The sequence below is a fragment of the Etheostoma spectabile genome, chromosome 9 (genome assembly GCF_008692095.1).
Source record: "Etheostoma spectabile isolate EspeVRDwgs_2016 chromosome 9, UIUC_Espe_1.0, whole genome shotgun sequence".
NCBI classification, from domain to species: domain Eukaryota; kingdom Metazoa; phylum Chordata; class Actinopteri; order Perciformes; family Percidae; genus Etheostoma; species Etheostoma spectabile.
In genome coordinates, this window is record NC_045741.1 from 16,506,666 (window position 1) to 16,526,016 (window position 19,351).

The 19,351-nt window shown below is 40.3% G+C and overlaps 1 protein-coding gene across 21 annotated transcripts in view; it reads left to right on the forward strand.

The window, feature by feature from the left end:
* Positions 1-19,351, forward strand: part of ptprsa (protein tyrosine phosphatase receptor type Sa) — a 241,274-nt gene that overhangs the window by 171,420 nt on the left and 50,503 nt on the right. For 10 of the 21 annotated variants that reach the window (XM_032526600.1, XM_032526609.1, XM_032526605.1 and 7 more), the window contains 8 exons: positions 733-1,002; positions 1,216-1,797; positions 2,575-2,711; positions 3,378-3,522; positions 10,821-11,141; positions 12,846-13,039; positions 14,716-14,742; positions 15,946-16,063. In XM_032526600.1, the coding sequence (XP_032382491.1) occupies positions 733-1,002; positions 1,216-1,797; positions 2,575-2,711; positions 3,378-3,522; positions 10,821-11,141; positions 12,846-13,039; positions 14,716-14,742; positions 15,946-16,063 (1,794 nt within the window). The remainder of the gene's footprint in view (positions 1-732; positions 1,003-1,215; positions 1,798-2,574; positions 2,712-3,377; positions 3,523-10,820; positions 11,142-12,845; positions 13,040-14,715; positions 14,743-15,945; positions 16,064-19,351) is intronic. The other 11 variants (XM_032526613.1, XM_032526614.1, XM_032526620.1 and 8 more) reach the window with 2 other exon arrangements.

Sequence of the window (19,351 nt, forward strand, 5' to 3'; positions counted from 1 at the left end):
GCATCTATCAATGGAACCGTGTCAGATCTTAATAAGGCTTTGTCCAGTGGATCTACCCTAAACCACAAAAATCTGATTAAAGTTTCTCATCTTTAAGACATCTAGGTAGAAGAGACAGGTCAAGTGTAAACTTGTGCTAGAATGTGTTTAGAGATCTTGTAGAGATGGTCAATAGCCCAGTAACCCTATACTTCCTGTGCTGTGGGAGAAGCCTGTAATGGTCTACTTCCTGTTTGGCATGTGTGCCTGAGAGGACAGGAAGTTCCAGGTTGCCATGGTGGCTTTATGTGATAGCATTATCACATGGCCTTTACTACACACCTTCATACTTTGTGATTAGGTTATGCCATAGTTGTATATATGTCAGCAGTTCAGTTCCAAAGATGAGAAACTCGTAATAGATTTTTGTGTCTTTAATTGTGCTGTGATGGGTCAAATTTTGGTCAATGGAACCTTGTTGCTATGAATCGTTGCTTTATTGTTAATCTACTTTGTTGTTGAAGCAGTTCTGTTAGTTTAGTTCCTTCTCTTTATTTGTATATTGTTTTTATGTTTTGAAAAGTCTACTTTTATTTTGTGTTTCAGTTCACATGTATCATGTTGAACCTTTTGTGTTAAGTATTTCCTTGAAAAGGGTCCATTTTCATCGGCCTCTCTTGTTACTTCTCTCTCTTTTTTTAAATCCCTTTCCCTGTTTTGTCATCTTCTCCCCTTCCTCATGCCTTCCCCCAGTCCGGCGGGTGCCTCCTCGCTTCTCCATTCCACCAACGAGTCAGGAAATTATGCCCGGTGGCAGTGTGAACATAACATGTGTGGCGGTGGGGTCGCCCATGCCTTACGTCAAGTGGATGCTGAACTCAGAGGATTTGACACCGGAGGATGAGATGCCAGTGGGCAGGAATGTTCTTGAACTGAGCAGCGTCCGTGAGTCAGCAAACTACACCTGTGTGGCCATGAGCAGCCTTGGCATCATTGAAGCTGTGGCGCAGATCACTGTCAAATGTAAGAGATAACTGTGCTTGTGGAGAGGTTTACTTATGAAGAAGAATAACTTCAGTTTAGTCTGAATGATGTACAGAAAATTGTGGTTACAGTGTGTATTGTATGATGTCCATTGTGAAGGAATTCCCAAATTGTCCTTATTTGTTCTTAAATTAGTCACTGTTTTGATAAATGACTGTCTCCTCTTTCCTGCTTGTTTTGTCACCATAACAGCTCTCCCTAAGCCTCCAGGTACTCCTGTGGTTACTGAAACTACTGCCACAAGTGTGACCATCACCTGGGACTCGGGCAACCCAGACCCAGTGACTTACTATATCATCCAGTATAGGGCCAAGTCCCCAGACAGCAAGTATGAGACGGTGGACGACATCACCACTACACGTTACAGCATTGGTGGCCTCTACCCTAACACGGAGTATGAAATCCGTGTCTCAGCCGTCAACACAATTGGCCAGGGTCCTCCCAGTGAGCCAGTAGAAACCCGGACTGGTGAACAGGCCCCTGCCAGTCCACCACGAAACATCCAGGCCCAGATCATATCCCAAAACACTATGATGGTGCGCTGGGAAGAGCCCGAGGAGCCCAATGGACAGATCAAGGGATACCGCGTTTATTACACCATGGATGACAACCAACCCATGAGCCTCTGGCAGATCCATAATGTCCAGGACAGCATCATCACCACTATCCAGAGCCTGGTTCCCCAAGAGACATACACAATCAAAGTCCTAGCATTCACCTCTGTAGGAGACGGGCCCTTCTCGGAGCCCATCCATGTCAAAGTACTGCAAGGAGGTAAGGATAAAAAACTGATTTTCTTCTAGAGTGTGAATACAATTTGCACTTGTGTAATGCTTAAACCAAGTTGTTAGTTTAATTTAAATTAGGTTATACAGAACCTGGTGAATGCTACCTTTGTTATCCAGCCTTCTACTTAAGAAGAAGACTACCAATTCCTGACAACCAATGAAGAAAATCTTCAGCTGTTTTTGTGTATCTGCAGCACATTTTCTGAAACTTTAGACAGACTGTGCCTGCTGCCAAAGAGACAAGTTTTCTCTCCTCTTATGCAAGGTTCACTCACACATCTGCAGCCAAATGATGACAGAAGTCAGTTTGATCATGGCAGTATGGAAATAAGCAGTGAAATTTGATAAAGAACCAAAATCTGGGAGCTCACCAAAATTGGTTACAGGGCTGAGAAAAAATCACTCCATCCATGCTAGGGCAAGGAGGTACCTCCAACTTCAGAGACCCCACACTAAGTAGAGCACTTTGTACCAGCTTTCCACTGGGGCACAAACTTTTTTACTTCACAATAATCTAGTCCTTTCAATTTACTACCAACACTTCCTCTTCCATTGTATGCCAAATCTCAATATGCTCATCATGTTAGTGTATAGATATGCTCTTTTTTTAAGAAATCACTGAACAGGAAAAATAACTTCTTACACATTCTTAAGACCTTTTTCCAGTGCAAATTACGCTGTACCCTTCCCTTGTATATAACATCAATTTCTAGTAGTAACATATCCTGCAATGATAAAACAATGTCTCTGCTATGTTCTTCAGTTCCAGGGCAACCATCCAAATTCCAGGTTGGCGCTGTGTCTGATACCAGCATTGAACTGACCTGGGAAGCTGCCTATGAGAAAGAAGGAATTATAAATTATGAACTTCGCTACATGGAAGGCAGTTTTGGAACCCAGGTAATTCATTTTGATTTTCAGTACCTTGTGCAGTGAGAGCTGTCCATTAACCCTTAATGTTCCAACGTTAAATTCTTCTGTAACCATACTGAACAAAATTATAAACGCAACACTTTTTGCCCCCATTTTTCATGAGCTGAACTCATGGGTTCTAGGGTTCATCCGTGAAGAGAACACCTCTCCTCTCCAAAGTGCCAGATGCCATAGAATATGAGCATTTGCCCTTTCAAGTCATTTAGGACGACAAACTGCAGTCAGTTCGAGAGAGAGAGAGAGAGAGAGAGAGAGAGATGAACCCTAACACCAGATACTGACTGGTTTTTGGACCCACCCTTTCCCAATACAGTAAAACTGCACATTTCACAGTGACCTTTTATTGTGGCCAGCACACCTGTGCAATAATCATGCTGTCTAATCAGCATTTTGATATGCCACCTGTGAGGAGGATGGATTATCTCAACAAGGGAGAAGTGCTCACGTACACAGATTTAGACAGATTTGTGAACAATATTTGAGAGAAATAAGCCTTTTGTGTACATAGAAAATGTCTTTGATTGTTGACTTCAGCTCATGAAAAATGGGGGCAAAAACAAAAGTGTTGCGTTTATAATTTTGTGCAGTATATTTTAAATCAGACTTGTTAATAACAATACTCTCCACCAATAGATGAAGAAAACATTTGGACCCACATCGTCATATGTTGTGGAAAATCTCCGCCCAAACACAGAGTACCACTTCTCCCTGGCAGCCATCTCGAACAAAGGCATTGGAGCCTTCACCAATGACATATCACAGAAGACCTTGCAAGCCAGTATGTAGCCCTTTATTCAGTCTTGTCTCCTGTTCTCTTTGTGGGTTGGCTTACAAAGAGGGTCTCCCCCCCCCCCCCCCCCCCCCCCGTAAAGCAGTTAAATGATTTTATGTCCATAAGTGAATTCTAATGAGGTTATGTGCTTTTTCCTTTTACTGGAGCTCGTCAACTTTATTTTCTGTGATGTATAACTGCCTCATCATTTGAACTTTGACTGTCTTTTTCTTAGACATAATCAGAGTTCAAAGATTCTGTCTTGAGAAATGATGGACTACATAACTAACTGAATTAACCAACATGTTGAATTCTTGCTAAAAACAAGTATTTTTTTGCATTTGATCTTGATTTTGTCCACCTCAGTGTGACAATATGACTATGGTATAGTATTATTATTGTCTTATGTTAAGCTACATTAACACAATCAATGGTTTGTTTTGTGGAGAGTTAAGGTTGAAATTAGGCTACAAATGGCTAAATTCATTTTAGACTTACCGTTACTAACCTGTCTCTGGTGCCAAATATGCGTGACTTTATGACACCTTTTAAAGCAAATCAAGTCAACGTGGACTGACAATTGTCGCAATTTTTTTTTTAATTCTCTTTCATTTTTGTTCATATTTGCTTTTTCTTTGTCAACAGCAAGTGCACTTTCTTCAGTGTCACAGAGACACAAAACACGTCAGCTCTCCTATAAGACCGCCAAGGCTCTCTTATGAACTGAATTTGGATTAAGGATGGAGTATTTGGCATTGAGTTTATCATCAAAGAAACAGAAAAAAAATCTATCAGCAGTCATTAAAAGTACTCACATGCCCACTGCCTGAATTTATTACAGTATATCAGTTCTGCAATGATCATTTTATTTTACAGATGGCAACAACACAACTGAATTTTTTAAACAAGACAGCTAAAAATAGAAGGAGTGATATTATAACTTGCAGAAGTGCAAGCTGTAGAGAAAAGAAATACACAAAACTTATCCAATCAAGTATCCAATATTAGTAGCTACAGTTAAGGCCTGCTGGTAAGACGGCGTATATTTTGGATTTACACAGCTAACAAAGAATAATAATGATGTTATTACATTGACATGTATTACAATAATGGTATATGAATGGTAAAGAACATTGCACATGTAACTAGATTTAGGCAATTAGGGGCTGAGCTGAACTAGTCATTGTGGATCCTGCTGATACAGAATATTGAAAGTCACAGACAAAGATATATTTATACATTCATTGTCACAGTGGCTTACTTAATTAAACTGGCAGAGGACCTTTACTGGGACAAAGGAGAGCCATGGCGGTTGGAGTAGACTTCTTTTAACACATTTTCTGTTTCTACTAGTGCAACTTGTTGGATGTACCCCCACATCTGGGCTGGGGCTTTGGAACAACCACTTCACAGTTCTTTTTGGTAATGCTGGGCAGCAAAGCTTCACAGACAGGGCAAAGTCCCTGAGGAGAGCGCCAGTTGCATGCAACATTCACTCCTGCCCATTGGGAGTGCTGTTCAGAACCTATCACTGCACCATTGATCTTTGATCAGTCCAGGCATGACAATACTTTATGTTCATACGGCCCCATTTCTGTCTTGGCGTCTCTCGAGTGTGCCCATCTCACCGATGTGTGTGTGTGTGTGATTTCCTCACCTCTGTTTTTGCATTTGTTCTCGAACGGTAAACCGCAAGCTGATTGGATTTGATACACTCCTCTCTTCCTCTTACATCACCCTATTCCAGCTGTGTTTCTCTCTTTGCCACTTGTTCTCCTGTGCAATGGAACAAAAGCTCTCCTTGGAATGGCTTGACATCTCCTTGCTCACTTTGTGTCCTCTTCCTTTTAAGTTAAGTCTTTTGAAAAAAAGTTTTGAGTTAGATCTTTTATTTATTTATTATTTTCTATTACTTTCTGGGTTATACAAAATAATATTGGTTTGACATCACTCCAAACAGTAGCTTGCTGCTATGTTTATTTTTCTGTGAAGTCCACTATAGCCCCAAACAACTACAGCTCAGCAGGCAGAGCAGACATCACTGACATACCCTTGCCTGTTGAGCAAATACCGGGGAGAATAAGGCCAACTGATGGCTTTTCTCAAGTCTCTGCTTGAGACAAGGGGCTCTTCCTTTCAACTGCCTCATCCATACAATTACAGTGGATAGAAAGGACAACTGTTTTTTGAAACAGTGCGCTTGCCTACCACAGACATTTGATATTACTGTCCTGGAAATTAATTTCAATTTATGTTCAGAGTTGTAATAATTGTAATACATATAAGTTCTCATTTCCATGATATGATTATCAAATACTCTTTGGTACGGTTAACAGCCATCGTTACCTTTTCTATCCATTCTACTTCTATGGTTTCTATGGTGTCCCTGCTCAAGCAAGTGTGAGATACATCCTTTGGTTTTTCACTGCTCAGGTCAGAAAAGTCAAAGACTAAAGTCAGACAAAGCAAAATATTTTCCACAACACGATAAATAACTTAATCTTTTGGACCCTTTTGAGGTAAGTGATTGCAAGGTTTAGGGATTCAGTCTGCCGTAACCTTTCTCAAAGACCTCTACACAATAATTCAATTGACGGTTGTTTTCTTGTCGGGGCTTTTTGCAGTGTTTTTCTTAAACACCAAGATAATTGGAAGCATAGAGTAAGAAGTCTTTTTTTTTACATGACCCGGTTAAATATTAAACTGATATGTGTGCTGTTTGGCTTCTCAGTCAGGTCAGGAATAGCAGCATCTCTATGCATCCAAGTCAGTGCAGAGCCCTGTCACATAGCTTAAATTAAGTGTCTTTACAATGCAGTGTTACAGCCTTTTGGGGAAAAAAATGAAAAAATGATATTGTATAAACAAAGCACACATACACTAGGCCACACATGAACACACAAGTGAACAGAAACGCAACGGCCTCAAATTTAAGGGCAATAAAAAAACAAGCCAGGCTTCAGAGTCCACTGTATGATCACTATAGGTGAGGCACTACTAAATGTGTCCCATATATAGAGCGCAATAAAATAATCTCTAATCTCAAAGATTAATGGCATGTTAAGGAAGGATCAGATAGAATAAAAGACCCAAAAAGAAATACATTTCAGTAAAAAAGCAATGACTGCATTCAACTTATATTAATATACATTTACAATAGTATAATAAATATTGCTCTTTGACTTTCCGCATTGTTAGTGCCATGTGATACTCAAAGCACCATTGCAACCTGAATTTGAACCCAGTACATGTCTGGCAGACTGAAACCCTTTCCACTAAGTAAAATCAAGACAGGCAACATGGTTTCCCTGTTTGCTTTATTGTCCGTTATCTGTGGTACAAAATGTTTGCAGATTGTTATAGTTTGTGCTCAGTCGAAGCAGCATTACCAGGGGCTTTTGTCATGGGGACTACTCTGTTAAGAACTCGTGAAGAGCCACTGCAAAAAAACATTCTCGTGGATCTCAATCCTTATTTTCTCCATCGTGAGTGATGCCAAATTACTCCTCAAATCAAAGGGCACCACAATTGTTTCATTGCCTTTTCTTGGTCAATATTACAGCAGGCTTGAATAAATTCACAAGATGTTACTGACACCAGTAGCCCTCATTTAGAAGCAAGGCCTCTTGGGGTATGCTGCTATAGTCAGATCACATTGAGAGGTCTTTTTTGGGAGACCTTTCAGACATGGGCGGAGTGGGTTCACAACTTGAGAGGTGGTAGGGCTTCCAGTATTCTTCTAGCTGTTACCCAATTGCAAGGCTGCGATGGACCCTGGGAGTGGGTATTAGGGAATTGCAGGGTCGCAGAGTGGCAGATAAGAATCCCATTGGATAGCCTCATAATTCATTTCTTGCTTTGCGATTAACTATGAGCCAGGCCCCTGGATTGTCAGGCTTTGTTACACATTTAGATTATACCTCGAACCTGCCAGTAGCCAGTCAAGTGTTATCTCTCAAATTAAAGTGGCAGATTCTAAATCCTCTGTATTTATCCAAACAAGCAGTTTAGCCCCCCCACTTACTGTAATTGCAGGAGGTTTTTAGATGTATTGGAATATTAGTGTGAGCCACAGCACAGCCATTTGGCATGGGGCGGATTAATTCCATAATGATCTACAAATATGAACATGCTGTCATTCAAGGCTTCTAATGAAAATACCATTCAAATGCAGACATGTGCTTATACTCTGGTAGCAAAACCATTGGCAATGTGTGTCATTTTAAGACTTGACAACAGACAGTGAATAATGTCCTATGTGGCTAAACTGCTGCTGCAATGTGTGTAATTTATATCCACTGAGGATGTTGCACTAAATGCACTTTTATTCTGAAGGCAGTCATAATGATTAGGTATGCCACCAGTACTTGACATTACATACTCTACACCCAGAGCTCTTAGTCACATCACAACAGACTAAAAAGTCAACAGACTAAAAAGTCAAAGAGAAGGATATGAATGCAGACATGACTAATTATTTGTCAAATAGCAGTTAGGAGACTCTTTAAGGGAAGCTTCAAAAGAACCTCAAGTGAAGCATTAGCTGAGCTTCTTCTTTTGTGCTTGTATAGTTATTCTATCCATAATCCTACCACTGGCCTTTATGGGATATGCACTTTATAAAAGTCTTAAACCCTTATCAGGCATGAAGATGGCTGTGCACTGTGATAGCCTGGCCCCTGTCAGATTCACAGCCTTTTCTGCACCACAAAGATTGAAAACTGAGCAATCATTCTTGAGGTGGAGAGTTTGCAAATACAATATGAGCGGAGGAAAGAAGCTGAAAGACGCAAAATCCAGTAAGACCGTAAGTAAATAAGCCCATTGGACACAGAGAAGGGTTTGGGAACTGTGGCTGTGGTCCTGCACTATTTGTTGTGTGCTGGAACATTCAGTTCTTTTTTTTTTTTTTTAAAGCTGTTCTACCAAAAGTGACCGAACACTATCATTAAACTTTTATGAATTCAGAAATGCAAGCTTTCCATCTTGCTTCCTCTATTCTTGTGTCTTGTCATTCTCAAAATGGCAGTAAGCTTTACAAAGATACATAGGCACATGGCTATGAAATGGGATTTATTTGAACATATTTTTAACTGTAATGGTTGTCTATGTACATGGCCAAGTGAAGAATATCTTGGGAGCGAATTTTCCCCCTATGTCTTCCCCTCTCACAGTCTTGTGGATCCTCCTGCCCACAGATACATGAGTATTAAACAGCCCTGGCAAAAGCACAGAGCCAACTCTCTCCCTCCCAATAACCCCAAATCGGGTCCAAAACTAACTCTCAATGAGTCAAAATGAAAGGTGTTATTTACTGATTTGAAAAACGGGGATTGATGTCAACATTTCTGGCATGCTTTCTGAGAGGGAAAGTGTTGCAGTTCACTGACTATAGAGTAAGCACGCTCTGTAGTCAGGTGCTGACGGTAAGAAAGTCTTAACAATTTAGTATTTGTGGGAGTCAGGTACGTATTATGCAAACAATGCTTGTGATTTCTTTTTGTTTGTTGTTTTTTTAGAAGTTAAATGTTTTCATTTTCTTTTTATGCTGAGTGTCTTGTTTTTCCACTTTTTCTCATTAGTTGTCATTTTAAACCTTAACTGTTGTGGTTCTTTCTTTTGAGTCACCTGGGTTACAGAGAAATTCATTTCCCAGTACCCTCCTTCAGTTCATAATTTATTTCTTCAGCCTTTGTTTTGGAATGAGAATATGCTGCTTGTTTCCATGAGTTTCTTTTGAGTTATTTTCCTGAGTTCCTGTGTGTGGAATGCCTTTTTCTTCTGGTGGTATTTCATTTTATTTTTATTATTGTGCAATTGTTTTCCTTACTTAACAGACAAAAATGTAATAATGAACTGGGTTTGTCACACCAAGATGGAGGGAATAAACAGTATTCTCACACAAAACCATGGGGATAGAGGAATCCTTGGATAGAAATAATTTCGTACATGTCTTTTTATCCATATAATACCAAACTGGATGAGAAGTGAAACATTTTATCGCGCTCTGCAGAGAGCACACTCTGGACGAGCACAAGCTGTGTAAGAGCTTGGCACAGATTAGAAGCGAGAGGCATTGAATTTGATTTAGAAAGTTCACAGATGTGTAGGTTTTAATATGTTTTGGAAGAACACTTCAGACACAAATAAAAGCCACCGTGTTGGAAAGCTTTTATACTGCAACAAATTTAAAAAGACAAACTACTCTACCTCCCTGCTAGCTTATACATAGGAAAGAAATCACTTGTTTTAGCTCATTATAATTTGGCTGAAATGTCCGGTACAAAAATTACAAATGCTTTTTAATGGATTGTTTAATCATAACTATTCAATTTAAATGTGACATGACAATAGCTTTATCAATTCATTATCAATTGGACTAACAATGCACATTAACACTAAACATATCTATTGTATTCTCATTCTGGACTGTCCACGTCTGTAATCCTCATGTGGATGACTGAGTGGCTTAGTGGTTGCAAAATTGCAGAGACCCTGGGGGGGGGAAATAATAATTTTTTTTAGTGCTCACAACTCACCTGGATGCTAGTTTTTAGTTGTTAAGGACTTAAGTGTCAGCTTAGTTCTCAAATAAAATACACAATGGATGTGTTTATCCTTGCCCATCTGGCACTGCCCAGTGAAACATTCAGAATATTGAGTACAGGCTTTAATAAAGATGACATAAGCAAGAAAGTGTCCCGCCTCCTGTACTGTAATACATTGCAGGACAAACAAATGGGTTCTGTTGTAAGAAGGGCTGATCATGATGGTGTTGCAATAGTAAATAATAATAACTATTAATAATGGTCTCATTTTTGTAGTACATCCAACTAATTGTTGATGAAAAATGTAGACTCTGCTAGGTCTATTACCTAAGTAGCAGTAATACAAAAATGCTTGAGCATTAAATCAAAACTGTGAAACTTTTTTCTGCCGAAAAACGTGACAGAACCAAAAATGTCTGCATGTCCCCTGCTTGTCCCCAGGTATCTCGCTAGGGTAGCCATCTTGATTCATTATTACACACGCTTGTGCCATTGTTCATTTATGCCTCCTATGTTGACATTTGCTTGATGATTGTATTTTTATTTTAAACACATTTTGCTTCTGATTTTTTTGTGTGCAATTTTTGGTTTGAATTACTCTTATTGTTTGTTTTTTTATCCTTTTTATCATTTTCTTTATCTCTCCCATCTTTTTATTTTTTTTGTTTTTTTTTACCCCAACCTTCCCCCCTTCCCGTCCTCCTCGTCCTCGACTCCACCCCCCCCCCCACCCTCCTGTCCTTTCCACCTCACCAGAGCCCTCCGCCCCCCCTCAAGACATTAAGTGCAGCAGCACCAGCTCCACCACCCTGCTGGTAAGTTGGCGCCCCCCGCCTTTGAAGAGTCAGAACGGTGTCCTGGCGGGTTATAACGTGCGCTACCAGGTGGTGGGCTCATCAGAAGGTGGCAGTGACGACGGGGAGCCCATGGAGGAGCCTACAGTCCCTGCCACTGCAGAGCAGGTGCTGCTGCAGCGATTGGAGAAGTGGACCCAGTACCGCGTCACTGTGTCCGCATCCACTGTGATCGGTCCAGGCCCTGAAAGCGCGCCCCTGATCTGCCGCACAGACGAAGACGGTACTTGAATCTCTAATGTGTAGAGGCTAAACTCAATTTAGTAACAAAGGTATTGTTTGTTAGTAAGATGGTGAGTGTGCCCTTGGTTGTTTACTTCTGTATGTGTGTGAATTGTTGCATACATGCAGGTGGAGCACGTGTCATCTTACAAGCGTCCATTAGAAATTGTTAGCAATTCTAGACATCATTCAGATGTTAAAATACTTTTCCAAATACATTAAATTTAGTATTGGTAGAATTGTTTTTTAGAAGCATACCAACATTGTTGTCCATAAGTATCAGGACCACGTACAAACCGTTCAAACCAGAGGAAAATACTTAATAAGAAATAACACTTGGGAAATCAAGTGTATTGCTATTAAAACATAACTGTCAAAGTGTAATTCACTATAGCAGCCACATCCCACATCCTGCCTCTATCTGAAGCTTTTAACAGTATCGCATTGCTCATCTGAGAGTAATAAGCATTTATGAGTGCTATACACAGCAAGGCCATATCGTTCTGGGCATTTATGGTGGCAACAGTTGGTTGGAGGTTTATGTCATACACTTTCCTGTACACCAGTATGTAGAAATTAGGCACAACATACTAGAGTGTGCTTGGAAAAGCCAAGATGTTTGCAAAAACATCTCAACATTAAAAGAGAACATGATCTAAGTTGGATAGCAGAAAACAAATGACAAAGGAGAAAAGCAGTTGACCAATAAAATATGTAAAATGACAAGTAAAGATGTTGACCCAGTCACAGCACATCTGAATCATTGACGGATGGCTGACATTGACTTCTATTCTCCACGATCCATTTCACAACCACAGCGTTTTAAGCATTTTTCTGACTGATGAACAACAAGAGCAACAGTAGAGACAAGCTTAAATTCAACATTCCTGTTTTAAAAGACACCAGTATCAGGATTTGCAGGGCAAACGGCGCACTGGCGATAGCAATAACAGATTTTCTGGTGTCGTTACAATAATAACATGTTATAGAGTAGTCCCAGGTTAAAAAAAAACAATCGGGGCTAAAAGGTAAAAAGGATTTTGGTAATAAACAAGAGTGGTGCATGATCCTGGGGGAGATAGGGAGAAAATGGGGTTGTGATATAGGGGGTAAGAAGGGGACTTGAAGTGTTTGTGGACGAGCAAATGGAAGCAGATTGAGTGTAAGAGTTCTGTTAATGGCACATCCATCTCAGAAAGGGCCAGGCCATGGCACACCAAAAGGCCTAGAAGCAAGGTCTTCCATAAAGGCCTGTCATTATGACTGAGAGCTTTCTGCTGATGGCAGACAGACACAGCAGATACATATTGAAAAGGTGGAGGAGACAGGAGAAAGTGGTGCTATGTATGTGTGTGTTGGGGGATATGATTCTGCGGGAAGACTGATGCAGACTGACAGTGTGTTGTTTTTTTGTATTATTATTTATCATTTTTGCTAGTTGTTGGTATGTTCAATAGATGCTATGTGTGCATGTGTTTGTCAGGGGTTTATTATTGCCATGACACAGTTGGATGTGCCTCTTTCATCCTGCATTGCCCTTATTAATAGAGTGAAAGTTGTAGAGCAATTTTACACAGTATTGAGACACAGTATTGTTTGTTTATTGCACTTGTTTAACCAGGAACATCTACTTTTCAATTTCCCACTAATATCTGAAAATTGTGATTGGGATCTGGATCTGATTTGGTTTTTTTGTGACCCACAGTTCCTGGGGCTCCTCCCAGGAGAGTGGAGGTGGAGGTCCTAAACTCCACAGCACTAAAGGTGATGTGGCGCTCCCTGACGCCAGGCAAGCAACACGGTCAGATCCGTGGCTACCAGGTCCACTATGTACGCGTGGAAAACGGCGAGTCAAGGGGCCTGCCCCTCATCAAAGACGTAATGCTGGCCGATGCCCAGGTATGATAATCTTTCACATTCCTTAGTACGAGTCAGTTATATCAAACTATTATAAATTCCACCTCAAAGCATGATTATACCATGCATCAGTGCAGCTTTTGCCCACATTAAAATTGCAAATATGCCCAGTCTGCCTTTGAATATCTTTGTCAATTGTGATACAAAGAGACGTTACCAATTAAGCAGATTAAAACACCACAGTTACACTGACGCAATAATTAAAACCTCAGTGGACATTTCAAAGAAACTTTGCCCAACTTTTTTTCTCACATAGACTGCAAATTGTGTTCTTCTTCCTCACTGTTGTGGCTTTGCTGGAGTATGGGAAGCGATAGGGGTGCTGTTCCCTCTTGGATTTCATTTCATATTGCTGTAATATTATTTTCCCCTCAGCCCACAACAAGAACTGTAATCAAAGTTTCGCTCCTCTTGTCCTCCCTCTTCTGCCTCCATGGCTTTTATTTGGAATGTCTAGACTCTTGCTTTATGGCAACATATGCCATGAACTCTCTGCTTGTATGCTTGTATCAAACACAAAGACTCAAAGAAAATGCTGATTATAGTATTCTGTATTTGTGGAAAGGGGATGGGGGGTGGGTGAGGAAGTAAAATTGGCATGAAACATTTCACCAAAAATCAGCCTCCACAGACAGCTAAAATTGTAATGGAGCTCTGTATAATGGCCCTTTTTCTTTTTACAAAACGTGTTGGAGGAATCCTGCCAAAATGACAGTAGCAATCATCCAAATGGAAATTGTAACCCTTAAAGCAATAGGGTAAACAACACAGAAAAGAATAGGTGTATGCAGTTCTACAAATTTTGGGAATGAATTAATGAAAATCTATTTTTTCCATTTTGGTCAAACGCCACCAGTATCACTTTGACATTTTTGGCATTTAGCTGACCACGACTCCAAGCAATGCATGCACCCAGTAAAAAAGTACAAAAAATGCCTGGCAACAATATCTTGATGCGCCAGATGGTTTGTTACACAGAACCATCTGAGAAGCCATCATTGGAAACTTTCAAAAAATACCTGGCAGTGATTAGATCATCTGCCATTGTTTTAAATGAACAGTCGTGGCCGTCACACATACCTAAAGATAAATACGCACGCAGCTGCCAGTAGCTCCTCACTAAACGCCAATTTATCTGGTAAGCTAGTAGTTCAGACTCAAATGCATTACTTGAAGCCTGACAAGATGGATTTTTGTGTGATATCTGATCCCACAATTCTTGTGTGATCTGATAACGTGAGAATCCAGCAAGAATTCTGTGCAAGCTAATATATGTGTTAGTATAGTTAAAAGTGAGCTAATCAATAAAGCTGCAACGTAATATCACTACTGGCAGTATCTATCAATGGTTTACAGTAACACTGAGGTAGCTTATTATTGGCTGCACAGTTACATGGTTTCAATATCTTCAGGCCCCTCGAGCAGACCTATACAACTCTGAGCTTTGTTTCAGCTGCTCCTCCTAACATAGTTTCAAACAGCTTCTCTCTCTCCTGACCTCACAAAACCAGTGAACTATTTCTGATACCAACCCTTTGCTCCTAGACCTCTAATTCCCCCGTCTCTCACAATCCTATTTCTTCCCTTTCTTTTCTCTCTCTTTCTTTAAAAAAATATTGCTCTCTCTCCTGTGCTCTCCTCTTTGGCGGGGGGGTTAGTGGGAAACGGACGATACAGCTGAATATGTGAGTATGAAGTTTCGCCTGAGTGCTTTGTGTAGCTGAAAGGGTACGAACAGTGGGTATTGCACCAACCTGGTTTGATTCGCTCTTTTCACAACCCTCTTCAATCTTTATTTAATACGTTTGGATAACAAAGTGGTTCAGAGGTTTCACCTTAGCTTTCTGGCCAGCCAAAGTACACACTACCTTCATATACTGCTAAGAAAAAAAGGACAAACTTTAATTGAAAGCTAGCTTCTACAAAATGATGGCTGATGCAATATCCACTGTGCTTGGAGTGCTAATGCTACTTTTGTCATGCTGTGTGTGTGTGTGTGTGTGTGTGTGTGTGTATGTGTGTGTGTGTGTGTGTGTGTGTGTGTGTGTGTGGATACAGAATGTTTTGTCTTGTGCTCTGGTGGTGTGTATTTTTTTCTTTTTTGTGTGCGTGTTTAAACCATATTATTTCATTTTCTATGTGGTGCCTTAGAATTACTGTGCTGCCTTGAGTTCACACACTTTTTTGTATCTCTTTCATTGAAAAGACTTTTTACATAATTTTCATGTATGACCCTTGACACCTACAAACAAAATCCTCATCACACTCTTGATTATCAATCAGAACTGCAGATCTTTTTAAAACACCATTATTTTGAACCCAGATTTGATACCCCAGTCCAGTGCATTACGTTAACAGTACAAGAGAGTACTTATTGCTCATTTACCTTTTATTGACCTCTCCCATCCTTCTTCCAACCAGAATGTTAAAAACCTCATTCTGCATTCGTTCAAACCTGCTCCCCTGAAAGATTCATTAGAATTGATCGGAAGCCTCTCTTTGAAGAGGACTCAAGGAAACTTAATGGCTGAGGTTAAAAACAGTGGATGGGCAGGATGTATTCATCATGCATTTAACACAAAGTTAAGTTGTTGATTGGAATATTGCTAAAGGAACAAGGGGGGGGTTATTTTCCACTTACATACCTAATGTCCCTCCTCCACCTTGGTTACTCTAAAGATTTACTTAATGGAATTGTCTCCCATTACATGGGGGGGATACATTTCATTTAATGCATGTCTTTTGAAAATTAATAAAGAGCATCAGGAGACACTTCACATAGATTAATATTCTACAAGTTTAAACTGCACGAACGGGGGTCAAATAGTTAGAAACTCAAGACAAATTTTGACATTTTCCTGTTACTGTCTCTTCCCTGTGTCCCATAGGAAATGGTCATCGGAGGACTCAAGCCAGACACCACTTACTCCATTACGGTGGCAGCATACACCACCAAAGGGGATGGAGCCCGGAGCAAACCAAAACTGGTGGTGACCAAAGGGGCAGGTCAGTACATCATTTATTTGTTTGTTTGTTTACAGAACCTTTGTTCAGACAGCAATACAGAGTATTCTATTTCAGCCTGTGGCTGAAGGGTACCCACTCAGGGGTTTCTTATCATTCATTTTTTCAACAACTCTATTTAAAGAACAATTGTAAATAAAGGAATCTGAGGTATATCTGTATTCAAGAACAGTTCAGTCAGTTAAGTTGATGTTTGATTCTACCAGGGCGGCATTTATCATTTGAATCATGTTCAAAAGACTATCCATAGATTTTTAGAGATCAAGGAGGTGGTATGAGGTACGTGGTAGATTTTTCAGACAGATTATGACAGCTTGAAAACCCCTGTTGGGTCGTTGGTTTGCACTTTAAGGATAAATTGCTGGAGGCTATTGCCTGCACACTACAAAGCCTTGTCCTCTTCAGTTTTTTCCCTCGTTACCATCAGTAGACACACCAGTTTAACTGGACCACTTGAGCTTGTATGGAAGCTTGCAGCTTAGTTACCATGAACATGATCTAAACCTGTGAGACTGCCTGTGAAAGTGTGAAAGCCTGCCTTGAGAGAATGTAAGGCATCAAGCCAAGATAGGAGTGTCCTTTTTGTGTGAGCATCTGTGCCAGTCGGCTTTGGGAGGCTTCAGAGAGCCAATATGTACACAACTGCATACATACTTATGTATACACACAAACGCCTGCATACTTACCTAGTCGCTCACACATACTCATGAGCAATTGCTGTCCCCACTACTGATCCCACACATACAGTATAAGCTGACCTATACTGTGGCACAATCATAAAAATAAACACAACAATAGACCCACAACCCAACACACACACAAACATAGGCAAATTTCCCAGATCCTTACAGGTGTGTGTTACAGGTATCTGGAAGTGTGACGCTGTCAATGGGGCTTGAGTGAGTGCTGTCCCACGTCTCGCTCTTCATCCTCCTGTCAGTGCCAGCTGACTGATATGCCAGTCTGGCAAACTCTGTCTGTCCCTCAGAGGGAAAGCCTCTCCTCTTATTATTGAAGTGTAAAGAAATGGTTTATGCCAGGGGGCCGAGATAAATGGAAGATGGGGTGAGAGGTGGGGAGAAGACAAGCATCAGCATCTAGAACAACCTCAACCTTAGTGGATAGCTTCAGAGCAACTCTGAGCTGACAAACATATACTTACAAAAACCATCTTATAGTAGAGAGCATGCCAGCCAACAAGTCCTTCCTAGGACTTGCTCATTTTATTCACTCTTATAGTGCTGAATACTGAATTCCTAAAATAACCCATATATACTTTATATGATGTTTAGACATATGTGTCCTTTGCCATACAAATGATTTAATGTTTAAATGTCCTCTGCAAAAATGGTCTTTCAATTGGTTTACCCTTGTGTAAACTCACTCATAAACCGGCACACTGCAAATAAATTAAATAATCTACCACATGAAGGCTTTTGCATGTAGGCACTTTTAAAACACTCACAAACACACTTATGCAAAGCTCAGAAATTCTTTTATTTATTTATTTTATTTTATTTTTCAAACAACGAGGGACGGCTGTGCCTCAGTCGCCTGCCAATCGGAATGTTGGTGGTTCGATCCCTGGCCCTGCAGTCCCATGTCGAAGTGTCCTTGGGCAAGACATTGAACCCCGAGTGGTCCCTGCACCATCTGAGTGTATGAGTGTGTATCTGATGAGCAGGTGGCACCTTGTACGGCAGCCACAGCCACAGTGTATGAATGCATGTGAATGGCGAATGGTTCCTGTTACTATGTAGAAGCGCACTGAGTAGTTGTTGAGACTAGAAAATCGCTCTATAAGAACAGTCCATTTATGTTTACTATGCCCTTAAAGTAAACAAGAACTGAACATCAGAACATTATGACAAATAGAGCATGTTTTAGTGCCACTTAAAAGACAATTGACGTCAATGGCCAAGTCTTTTTATCTCCCAGACAGTTCAACAAAATCTGATAGTTATGTGTATTAAAATGTATCCAAAGTAGTCTATGTAATCATTTTGTAGAATATAAAAAACATCGAATTTTGCACCTATTTGTGAGTCACAGACGAACAATATTCATTCTGTGGCTGGAACTGTGTTTGTTTGCTGAATGAAATCCAGGTTTGAAAAGTGCCTTTTCATGATTCATACTTTCCATACTCTAGCTTTGAGGAACAAACCTCACCAATGCCAATGTGAGACTTGTTGTAGAGGGGGGCAAAAGGAGTCTTCTATTGACAAAAGATTAAAATGTTTGTGTCTGAAAATGTTTTTCTGCCATCCCATTTTCACTTTGTGGATTTTTCCACAGGGCTGAAACAAGCAGCGATCAATAACCATCCTTTTTTATCTTCTTTTCTTGTTCAAGAAAAGTGGAAAATATACCATGTCCCTATATACAGAGAACTAACCTGTCATACACTCCTTTGGGAAAACGGACAAAAATGGGAGAGGGTAATGGATTTGTCATTACCTTTAAGGCTAAAAAGACTTCTTACACCCCAAATGTCTTAAGATATGTTAATCCAATCCAATCCAATCCAATCCACTTTATTCATATAGCACGATTTTAACAAACACAAGGTTTCCAAAGTGCTGCACAAAATGATAATACAGAATAAATAGATAACACAATAAAAGCACAAATATAATAAGGTAAAATAAAATAAAAACAATAAAATGCACTGCCGGCATGTGGTAAAGGTATACACATAAAATCATCACTCTACCTGGTGTTAAAAGCCAAAGAAAAGATAAGATATGTTAAGTCTCCTTGGACATGCTGTAGCCACAGGTTTATCAGTGGGAGATGTTGGTCTATCGTGAAGGAGTACAGCTCAAAGCATACTTACATCTGAGGTGACCGATGATTAAAGCGTGCGTATATGTGCACCATGTCATGCTTGTTTGTTTATATGTATATGTTGGTGTGAGTGTGTACAAGAGAGGCAGGAAATGAGAAGGAAACATGATCGGCCCTTTCTCAATCAGGATGAGTGAGTGTCAACAGCAGGCTGTTAATACTGTGGCCTGATGGGAAACGTGCCGGGAGGCCCATAAGCAGGGATTGAGCCAGGGTTGACCCTGAAATGGACATAGAGGGGGGGAGGTTAGGAAATGAAAAGGTGGATTGGGTAGTGTGCAAGGGCAGAAGTGTGGATGATGGGGAAAGAATAAGGGAGAGTGTTAGAGGGGAGAGAGATGAACACTGAGGAAAGGTACAATCAAAGTGTCCGAGAACTCCAGAATCACTCATGTACACACACACACACACACACACACA